Source organism: Pseudonaja textilis, chromosome 13 (genome assembly GCF_049901715.1).
Source record: "Pseudonaja textilis isolate UNSWEBS1 chromosome 13, rPseTex1.2, whole genome shotgun sequence".
NCBI lineage: Eukaryota > Metazoa > Chordata > Lepidosauria > Squamata > Elapidae > Pseudonaja > Pseudonaja textilis.
The window spans coordinates 199735-211060 of NC_142002.1; the positions used below are offsets into that span (position 1 = coordinate 199735).

Here is an 11326-nt window from a genome sequence, read left to right on the forward strand (position 1 = left end):
ATCTTTATTCTCTGCCAGACTGAGACCTAGAGCCTCGTGAGGCGGGGGTCTCTTTCTCGGAGGAGGTTCGCGAGGCATGTGGAAAAGGGGCCCCAGAGCAGAGCCTCCCTGGGCAGGAGCAGTTTGCCTTGAAGGAGCTGGAGGATGTTCAAAGAGCAAGGCTTGGCCTGGGGCTGCCGGTCAAAGGAAGGGAGGCCTTCCGATGTGCCCCAGAGGTCGGCCTGCCCCATGACAGGAGGGGAAGCCCCTGCTAGAGCTCTGGGGCTCTTCCGAGGGGGCTTACAAGGAGGGGTGCCGCGACCTACGGACGGACGTTGGCCATCGAGCGGCTTCCCCGCATTCTCCAAAGATGCTCTGCAGGGTCCTTCCAGGGAAAGGAAGCGGCCGGCAGGCAGGTCGCAGGCGCAGGAGGAGCTGGCCTACCCTTCCAGGGGCTCCGTCTGAAGGGAGACCGAGGATCCCGTCTCAGGGTCTCAGCCGTGGCTTGAAATGGTTCCGGACAGGCTGCTTCTCCAAAGCCTGCTGGGGGGATCCTGGCGGGGCTTTTCAGACGACCTTTTTGGTCTAAGAAGGAGGCAGAGAAAGCGAGTTAAAAGTGAGTTGCTGGAACACTCCATGTCTGAGCTGCAACAGCTGTGCAGTGGTGCCTCTCTGGAGGGAGGGGCTGCAGAGACACGGGTGTGTGTGTGTGTCCTCCGAGAGCCTTCTGGTGGCATTCAAGACGGTCAGGCAGATGGCGAAGGAAGGCAGGCAGCAGAAGGGGAAGAAGGAAGGGACTTCTGCTCTGTGGACGGACAGACTGCTAGGTGTGGAGAGGACAGTTAAACTGCCAAAGCCCCCAGTCTTGGTGAAGAGAAGCAGGCCGGCCACCGGGGGGGGGGGGGGCTTGCTGGGAAAGATGGCGTGCTGAAATCTCTGAGGATCCGAGATCCCAGCCAGGGGGAGCAGCCCCAGCCGCACCGAAGCCCCAGCGCTGGCCCAGGCGGGGTGGCTTCCAAGGCCTGCAAAGCCCTCGGGGGTCAGAGGAGGACAGGCAGCCCCAGTTGCCAGGCTCGGGATCCGAAATAGGGCTGGGCCACCTCTAATGTCCACTTCCTTTATTTCCCTTTGTCGAACGGAAGCGGCCCAGAGCCTCTCAATTCTGTGGCAGTGCTTGAGGGGTTCGTCACCATGCTGGGCTGGGGGCCTGAAGTGGGGCGTTAGACGGGAGAGTTTGAAGCCTGAGGAAGGGCTTAGGCTCAGCCTTCCAGGTGTGGCCAGGTCCAGCAATAGCCCTTAGACTTATATACCGCTTCCCAGTGCTTTACAGCCCCTCTAAGCAGTTTACAAAGTCAGCCTCTTGCCCCCAACAATCTGGGTCGGAAGGATGGAAGGCTGAGTCCACCTTGAGCCGTTGAGAATCGAACTGCCAAACTGCTGGCAGCCAGTGGTCGGCAGAAGGAGCCACCGTGAAGCGCAGGTGGGCTTCTTGTCTCAAGGGGCCACCCTTCTTCACGCTGACTAGGCTTCACTCGCTGCCGGTTCTTTTAGCTCCCCGGCTTAAGGCCTCTCTCTTCCCCCCTCCACCCAAACTTGCTACCCAATCAGAGCCTTCTGATTTCCTCCTCCGTGACCCCAAAACCCGCGGGACTCTCTGCCCACAAAGAGTGGCCATTTCTCATTTGCCTCTGCTCCTTCCTCCGGCCCAACTGGAGTTCTTTAGGATATTTGGGGGCGGGAGGGCTGAGGGGGAGATCCGTGCAATCTCCCAGAGAAAGCGTTGCCAGCATCTGGAGGGAGGGAGGGAGAACAGCGGTTCCCTCTGCAAGGCAGAGGAAGTTGGAAATGCCCCCCCCCCGGGAGACTGGTGGGCCCCGGTTCCCCTTTCCCAGCCAGGCTTACAGCCCCAAAGAAGGGAGACCCAGAGCCCACGACTGCTGATCAGCCCTGGCTGCATCTCCAGGCCTCCCCGTTAGGGGAACCCAGCCAGTGGCGCTGAGCGTCTTACGTAGAACGCCAAGCTGGGCTGGGCTGTGGTTTGTTAGGGCACAGCCTGTTCCCGCCCCACTTCTTCATGTTCCTAACTCTTAGGGTGCCCAGCTGTAGCCGGACTGAGGCAGGGGAGGGGGCTGTCCCGGGGCTGCTCTGTGGCCAGGTGCCTTCAGACAAGGCGAAGAGCCTCCCAGCTCAAGAACCAACGCGGGAGCCGGGCCTTGCTGGGCTAAAAGGGCCCTCCTGGCCTTGTGATCCCCAGTGCGCCGGAGGGAGAGCCTCACACAGAGCCTGTGGTGAAGGTTGCTTTATTGGTCAGCGCAGACCCATTCCTTTGCGGTTATTAGCATTACAGCGTATATTGCACACAGAACTGAAGGAAGGCAAGACGTCGGAGGGGACGGGACTAACGGAGAGCAAAGGGCCAGCGGAGAAGGGGGCTGTTTAGGCGAGACTCCCCCAGACGCCCCGGAGGGGTTGCTTCTCGTTCTTTGCCCCAAGGCCAAGGGAGTCATAGGAACAGGAGCCCTCGGGCACGAATTGCCACATGCAGGAAGAGCAGAAGCCGTATTTCCCTCCTGGGGTTGCCAAAGGTCCAGTTGGTTCTCATGGCTAAGGATGAGCAATAATTGTTATAAATTTTGCCATAAAATGGGCAAGGGGAGGCTGCTGAAGCGTGCTTCAAAATTACAAAATATTGGAGTGATGAGACTCAGGCAGGGCTGTGTGAGGAAGAGGAGGAGAAGGAGGAGGAGGAACAGATGGGTCAGAGTCCTTGTACTGCCTAAGAGGAAGGAACAGTTCTTGGTCTCCCTCCTCCCACCGCGTCAGCTTCAGCTTCTAAGACACATTCATAAGTGGGTCAGTACATTCACTTGTCTAACTACAGATGGAGACTTGGTCTGCCAGCTAAACACCAGCCAGAAGGGCAGCAATTCAAGCCACGAGAGCCACGAGAAAGGCTGGCACGCATTTCCCCTCATCCAGGACCAGGTGTCCCAAGGCTGACCTGGGCCGAGCAGACTGAAGGATTCAAATGTATGTTACCCAAGTGATTTGGGAGGGGCGGGGGGATAATTCTTCATCCTCTGTCAGTTTGCAGCATTTAGAAATGTGAGTACCCTGTGACCTGGGAGTTAAGAGCCTACAGTAAAAGTCAAAACATTTGAAAACACAAATGCAAAACCTGTACATGAAAAAGTACATGTCATTAAAAAATAATAAATTAAACAATAACCGGAAAAAGTAACATTGCTCTATTTCTCCTCATCCACCCTCTCCTTCGAAGGGTTCCAGGGATCCTACGGCTCTTCCAAGCTGATCTATTCCGGCAGAGGACTAAAGCATCCTTGCAACCTGCTCAGCGCTGCACCAGGCGGCTCCCAGTGCCCGCTGCCTCAACCGCCCATCCAGAAAGTGAAAGGTTTTGCTTTCAGCCTTTGAGAAGAGGAGAGCTGTGGGCGGAGGGGCAGGCGCCATCCCAGCCTCGGGCCCTTGGGCAAGGGCCCGAGGGCAGCCTGGGCACTGGTCGCCACAGGAGCCTTCCCCCCGCAAGTGGTTGTGCCACAGAGGGGAAGGTGGGTTGTGCCACTTTATGCCTGGTCTCTCGAGACGCCCTGGGGCCACCTCCTTGCTTGGCTTGCTCCAGAGCCCGAGCCTTGCCTTCTCCACCAGGGCCCCCACGTGGTCCCCCACTTTCCCTCCAAGGTTGGGCCAAGAGCTGGGCGGAGCTCAGCCGTGGGATGAGAAGGAGCAGGGCAAAGACCGGGCAGACAAACCAAATCCAGGGAGCCGAACCCCCCTTGGCAGCGGTTCCGGGGAGAGCAGACAAGTGGTGGGGCCACTCGGCACACGTATCCAGGCGTGTGGGGCCGGTCTTGGGGCTCTGGCAAGCAAGAACCACACACGGATGGAGTGCTGCTCCTGCCGAGTTCAGCCGACACTCAGGGAAGGCAACAAATCAAGCAGTGGGGGGCAGGTGGGCCTTCCAAGTGCTGCGTGGGAGGGGAAGGAGAGGAGGGGAAGCTCAGAACTCGATCTTGCATGCAGGGAAAGATTCGTCCTGCATCACCACGGTGCTGCTGCTGGCCAAGACCATGATCTTCAGCTCCTGCTGTTTCTCGTGAGTCTGCTGGTACCATTCCCGCGTCACTTCGGTGTCGTGTGTTGGGATTAGAGTGACCTGGGGGAACGAGAGAGATGGACCACCTGTCAAAAGCCTGTGGCCTGAACCGTGGAATTCCAGCCAGACTTTGACAACCAGGGTCGGCGGCGCAGATTCTCTTGCCAGCTGCAGCCGCCTTCTTCAGGATGGGGGGGGGGGAAGTGGGGGGGGAGAAGAGGGGCGTGGCAAAGTAGTTGCGGGCCAGCCGGTTGATGCGGGGGGGGGGGGGGAAGGCTGCAGCGAGCCTGCCTTCCTGCCGGCCCTGGAGGCAAGGTGTCCTTCTGAAGGAGGAAACCCCTGAGCCCCTTTCGGCTCCAGCCCAGGAGCCCAGCTGGTGGACCAGAGAAGAGGATCCCGGGCGGGGCCTGCAGCCATGCCCAAAGGGCCGAGAGGAAGCGGGCCTCCCAAGCTGCCACTCCTGGAGGAAGGGAAGTCAGCCAGGCACCTACCTGCAGGTTCTCCCCCCACTGGGCCTTCCCCTCCAACAAGGCCTCCAGGACGGCACGACTGGGCTCCCCGCTACTGGGATCGTTCCCACTGACCACGTAGTAAGAAGCTCTGACTCTCCTGAAGAACTCTTGGTCCGTATTTTTCCCGTTGCAATGGTTGGGGATGTACGCCAAGTCCACGTAGACAGGTGGTCCAGGTGATGTGGAGGAACCTTTGGGGCTGCTGGAAACTTGTGGAGAGAAAATGGAGGTTTTTGATAAAAGATGCAACAATCGCCAACTTTTCCTTATTGTTTGGTTGGAAGAAACCTGGTCAAAGAAGCATCTATTTTTTTTACACTTTACTAAAACTTGATCTTTTGCAGTAACAAAAGTATGCTAGGCAGCTCACAAAACTGTCTCTTAGATAACCTTTAAAACTTGGGACCGGGCCAGAAATTGTCCCAAAGCCCGGCTAGCTCCCTAACGGCTGCCAGGTCCTGTTGGCAAGGCCCTTCCCGGATTCTTCTACCCCCAAGAAGCAAAGGCAATCCTTGCAGGACACATCCCAGTAACCGAAGGACAACTGACCGGGCAGTAACTGGCATTCTACTATTCTGCTAATCTCTCCACATTCACACACAAGGTTGAGGATTTTGGTGGAAAGCAATCTTCCGGGGCACAGTTTTCTCTGGTAACCACTGAAATGATAGTTGTATAAAGTTGCTGGAGTGCACCCAGTTTCTCTCCCCTATGAACTACCTAGACAAAATGAGATTGACGTAGATTTGCATGGTTTCTTCCATTACAAAAGTTTGCTGAGAAATGTAGGCAAATAAATTTTCTGCTGTCCTTTTAGACTAGGAGAGAGAATTCAGTTTCCTGAAAATTGGTGGCATGGAAGATGGACTTTGTCAAGTAGCCTTGGCAGACCAGAATAGTTCCAAAAGAATAGGAATGGCTACTAATCAGGTTTTGGCAATGCAAGCCATAGTGGTTATTGCAAAGAAAACCGGAAGGAATGAAGCCTGTTTCCGATTTGGGTCCAGCGCCGGGAGACTGGAAAGGCTAATCTCATTTTCTCGATAGGGCCACATTTGGGACGCTCATTAAATTTGCAGGTGACACAAAACTGGGGGGGAATCCCTAATATTTCGGAAAAGGGAGCTTGACAGGCTGGAGCACTGGACCCTATCCAACAAGATGCAATTCAGTGATGAGAAAAGTAAAGTCTTACATTTAGACAGGAAAAACCAACTGCACCGGTGTAGAATAAATGGTCCCTAGCTGTGAGAGAGATCTAGATGTCTTAATAGGCCACTCCTGGAATGAGCCAGCAGTGAGCTGCAGCTGCCAAAAAGAGCCAGTCCAGCTCATCGGCAGAGGGATGGCATCAAGATCTCAGGAGGAGACAGTACCGCTCTGTACCACATTAGCGAGGCCACCTTTGGAATACGGCATCTAGTTCTGGTCCACACGATACAGAAAAAGAGGAGAAAGCCCTAGAAAGTGTGCAGAGAAGAGCAAGAAAGATGATACGGGGCCTGGAGGCAAAAACCTTACGAAGACAGGTTGTGTTTGGCTTAACCCTGAGGGGGGAGTTGACCGCAGTCTTTCCTCTACTTGAAAGGCTGCCATTGATTGAGTCTCCATAGCGCCAGAGGGCTAGACCAGGAGCAATGGGTGGAAGCTTGTCAGAGGGAGATCCCCAACCTGGAAATAAAGAGGGATTTCTTGACGCTATTAAGCAGTTGGATTCGCATGACTCCCGGCATGGCGAACGCTTTGTCGCTGGAGGTTTTCAAGAAAAGATTGGACAACTCTTTGTCTGAGACAGGGGTGGACTAGAAGACTTCAACCCTGTGATGATTCTATGCTTCTATGAAATGCAGAGATTGGATCCTCAATGGTAATTAGTCTCAATGGCTGTTTACAAAGTCCTGATCACAAATAACATACATTAAACACTAGAGCTGTGAGTCGGCCATGGAAGGGAGCTGGACCCTCCTGTCCATGTTTGTGAGGTAAGTTCTGCTTGACCGCGGTGTGACATAGAACGCGACCAGAAGAGGGGCCTCCTGGTTCCCCCTCCCCCTTGCCACTTAGGGATAGCACACCTTGTGCCAATTCACACTAAACCATCCCACCCTTGTTTCTGCATGGATCCACCACAGGTCACTGTATATTTTTTCCATTAGCAATAGGAAGCAGGAATCCATTTGACAGCTGACCAGTTGAAAATCAGGTAAAACTCCATCTATTTCAGGATCTGGGCTTGCTGCTTAGTTTATACTGGGCTAACCCTTCTCAGAAACACTGTCCAATTATTGCTCTTCTCTTGTTCGTCTTTTGCAGAAAAAGCTCCCTTCCCCTGTGATCCCTATAGATAAGGAATGAAGCAGCCAGGGAGGCATTCCTTTACACCGGTCACCACCAAAGGAACGCTCTTTCTGGGACGTTCTTTGCCTGGGCCTTGTAAGTTTGCCTCCCTACAGGCATCATCCTTGGAACGAACCAGTGTGTGATTGTTCACCGGGCTTTGTAGGCATCTGCACGCTCCTCAAAATCCCAGAGGAGTGAGGGCCTTTGGGCAGCCCTCCGAGACTCCCAGCTTGGTCACCTCCTCCCCCCTTTCTCTTTCTGAAGGACCTTGAGTGGCTGAGTCATCTCTAAGGGCCAAGGAGAGACACATTCCAGACTGGGGCCCAGGTCAATAGATTTCCAGAGCCCAGGTGTGAATGATATCCTGAGAGTCTTCCCTTGGACTCTCCTTGCTGGCCAGACACAAGTCACTGTTGCTGGGAGGGAGGGAAGGAAGGGGACAGTTAGAAGTCTGCGCTCTGCCTGCTCTTTCCACCACCTCGGTACTGAAATGTGTGAAATCCTCAAGACTCAAGGCTCAGGGGCAGCAACTATATAGTTACCCCTAAGACGGTAACAATTCAAGTGGCTAAATAGACACCCACATGGGGTTTTCTACTATCGTAAGAGTGCTTTCATCAGCTGGTGCCATCGCTATTCCTGAAAATAATCTATGTCCATTAGTAGCCTTAATCACGGATTTGCTTGATCCACCTTTAAAGCCATTATTAGACCTTGTGGTACTGAACTCCACAAGTTAAAAATGTGGCATGCGTGTAAAGAAATCTCTTCCTCTTGTTTGACCTTAATCTCCTACCATTCAGATGCAGAAAACGCTCCCACTGAGTTCCAGTATCAGGAGACAGGAACGGTATGCCTTTGTTGTATCTCTTTTCTTTTTCTTCAGCCAAAAAACCCAGGTCACAAGGAGATTTCCAGTGTCCAAGGAAATTGTCCCTGTGTGGATTACCATAGCATTGAAGGATCCCCCTTATTTCTGCATAGGAGAAGGAAATAAACTACCCAGAGGGAAAAGTCCCACTGTGTATGATTTTGTGAAGATCATTCCTCCTAGCGAGGCCTTCTATATTCATGAACTTGGAAAGTGGCCGGCTGTCTCTTCACTTCTAGCTGTGTCTAGAAAGGAAGCCTCATTAGCCTGCCTTCCTTGGCTTTTCTCAAGGACACAAGAGGATGTTCTGGTCAGGTCAAGGGAAGGTGTGCAGATCAAGGGCAGGTGTGCAGGAAAAATCACGGGCTCTTCCAACACAGCTTTCATTCTGTCATGGCCATACTTCCAACCTAGGGTCACGGAGGCACCTTCTAGACTGTCCAGTAAATCGCAGGGCAAGGGTACGTGACCTCAGCTCCTCTCACCCTGAAGAGCCTCAGTTGGGCTCCTTTCAGATACTAAATTAGGCATGCGGCTCTCATGCATTTTGGCATGAAACTGGAGACACGGGTGATGTTATTTCTGGTAACTCTTCATCAATGTTTGCTGATTAGACCCCAAGGATGAGACTTTATAACTTGTTTATAGATAAGAGATCAGATATAGAAGACGAGGTCTTTGGTTGAAATGTCAGAGAAAGAAGTAAATGGCTAAAATTGTTTGTACTTGTCTTGACAAGGAGGTTAGTAATTATTTTATGTATCTTTTTTCTTTATTGTTTTCCTTTCTTTGCACTTTTTTCTTTTATATTTTTCGCCATTTGTATTAGTTTTTTTTATCTTTGTATCTGTAAACTTCAGTAAAAAATAAAAAAATAAATTGCTGGTATAGAAACAGACAGTCTAGCCTCCTTTTTGTTGTCCCATTTCACAGATGGGGCGGAACGGCAGGGGCCAAGGAGCTGAAAGGCAGCCCAGCCAAGGGTTCTGGGGGGCCCAGTCCAAATGCGGCTGCGCTTCCTGAGAAAAAGAAGCATATGCCCGAGGGCCAACCAGCCGCCCCTTTTCTTTCAGGAGGAAGACTTTAAGAGGAGGCCCCTGTAGAAGATTTCAGGGGAATCTCCAGACTGGCAGCTCAGAACGTTTGGGGAAGCGTAGTTGGCCCTCCCAGGCCCATTCCTCCCCGCAGGCCTGTGAGACCAGCAAAGGAACGGCCTCAGTAGCTTGGTAGTTTCCGGCTCTCAGCTGTGAACAATGTGAAAATTGCACCGTGGACTTTCAGCAGAAAGATCACTAAACGCCTAAAACATTTTGTATAATGTTTAAAATATAGGCAAACAAGATGAGCTTGAGGCCTCCCAGCCCCTGCCCTGTGAAGGCCCAAAGCCAAACTGCTTCAGGCCTGGAAAGTTGTCTGCCTCCACAAATATCCCCAGAAAGGCTTCGCCTTCTAGAGCTGTTAGGGCCTAACTTCAGGCCATGGTCTTTTCCAAAGGACCTCGTAGAACTAACTGGGGGAGAGTTTTCTCTCACACCTCTGAGCACCAGGGACACATTTGCTCCCCATGAAAGTAGCAGGCCTCAGTCCTGGATACAGACCTCAGGCTGACTGACACCTTGGCTGGCCAATTCCTGCCCTCTCTCAGGCCTTGCAAGCTCAGAGCCCGGCAGAGGCGGTCCCTCGCATTCAACAGCTCTGCTCACACAAAGAGAGATCCATCACCTAAATAAGGCTCAAGTGCCAATGGCCCAAAGGTGCTTTTTCAAGAGGAAATGGGACTTCCTTGTTTTTCTTTGAAAACATTTCGCTTCTCATCCAAGAAGCTTCTTCCGCAATGACTGGATGGTGGGGAATGGAAAGATTTATATATTCCTTGCAGGCAGCTGGTCATTTCCATTCTTTTAGAGAGTTGTAGAGGCCACTTGGAGGTCCCCTGACTCATTGAGAAGTTGGGACTGTGCTTTCTGCAGGATGTTTTTCTGCCCTGTGTCCCTTCACCCAACAGCCTGTGCACTGTGTTCAACAGTGAAGGGACACAGGGCAGAAAAACATCCTGCAGAAAGCACAGTCCCAACTTCTCAATGAGTCAGGGGACCTCCAAGTGGCCTCTACAACTCTCTAAAAGAATGGAAATGACCAGCTGCCTGCAAGGAATATATAAATCTTTCCATTAGCAATAGCCCTTAGACTTATATACCGCTTCACAGCGCTTTCCAGCCCTCTCTTAAGTGGTTTACAAAGTCAGCCTATTGCCCCCAACAGTCTGGGTCCTCATTTTACCCACCTCGGAAGGATGGAAGGCTGAGTCAACCTGGAGCCTGGTGAGATCTGAACTGCCAACAGCCAGAGGAGGAGGAGGAGGAGCCACCTGTCTCTGGTTTTAGAAGAGGTTAGCTTTTGTGCTAACTAGACATAACATGGCCAAGCCAAACCTGAGCATCAGCTTTTTACTAAAACTGGGTCGGAAGGTGGCACAGTGGCTTTTGAATATAACAGCCAATCAACGGCTTCGGAAGGAAGGGCTGCAAGCTGGCTCCCAGGTTCACTTAACAATTCACATGAAATTTTCAGCAGAGGCACGAAGCACGGTGACAGCTTTAAAGAAGAGATTTTTATCAATATGATGTGGCATCACATACATATCAGCCAAAAGGGATCAGAGAACAGTGAGTCAGGATTCAGGATCTGATTTAAAAATATCCAAACCAATGTAGAGAAGACATCAACTTTGAACAGTTTTCTCAATCCTACCAGGTTCAGCCACACTCTGGGTTCAAGAATATCATCCTGAGATGGGAAGGCAGGTGAAGAATTGGCTGTCTAGCAGCCAGAGAACTGGAGGTGCACCTTGGGGAACCCACCTCTGAGCCGCCTGTCAACAAGAAAGGCAGGGTTTACAAGGTCACGTTTAAAGAGGGGCAACCAGAGAGAAGAAAGAAGGAAAGGAAAAGAAGGAAAGGAAAAGGAAAAGGCTCTATTTGTGGTCAACCTGCCCAAAGAATTGGGGAAGCTGTTTCCCTGCTTAGATTTTCAATATGCCCTAAGATGGGAATGGTGCCATGGAAATCATCGAGCACGATGGCAACTTCCATAGAGGAAAAAGAGAGGCTGTACTAGCAAGTAGGGGACGGAGGGAGAACTGGGAAGACTTGAAGGGATGTTAGCCGTCTAGGGAAGGGGAGAAAAGTCGGCTGGAGATATCGGAGATGAAGTAGATAACGTCACACTGCTGAAGAATGGTCTATTCCAGAGCAGGGTCCAGAGAAGACTGCTGTGCCCCAAGATGGACCCCCAGGGGCATTTCTTTCTCACAAATTGCTTTCATGAGAAGCTGAGGAAACTGAAGAGAGGAAATCCCGTCCTGCCAGGCTGAGGTAACCAACCCCCTGACTTAACTACGTGGGAACCTAGAAACTGCTAGGCATATTTTTGTCCACACTGCAAGCTGCACGTGTATCCGGTAGGGAGAGAGACAGTGAACTTAAACTCTTAGATATCTAAACAAAGCCT

At 52.1% G+C, this 11326-nt stretch overlaps 1 protein-coding gene across 2 annotated transcripts in view; it reads right to left on the bottom strand.

Moving 5' to 3' along the window:
* Nucleotides 1-2263: 2263 nt before the first annotated feature.
* The window catches only part of MAP1A (microtubule associated protein 1A), a 36535-nt gene continuing 27472 nt past the window's right edge, over nucleotides 2264-11326 (bottom strand). For both annotated transcript variants that reach the window (XM_026709438.2, XM_087941778.1), the window contains 2 exons: nucleotides 4585-4814; nucleotides 2264-4153 (listed from right to left, as the gene is read on the bottom strand). In XM_026709438.2, coding sequence (XP_026565223.2) covers nucleotides 3998-4153; nucleotides 4585-4814 — 386 coding nt within the window. In that variant the 3' untranslated portion in view covers nucleotides 2264-3997. The remainder of the gene's footprint in view (nucleotides 4154-4584; nucleotides 4815-11326) is intronic.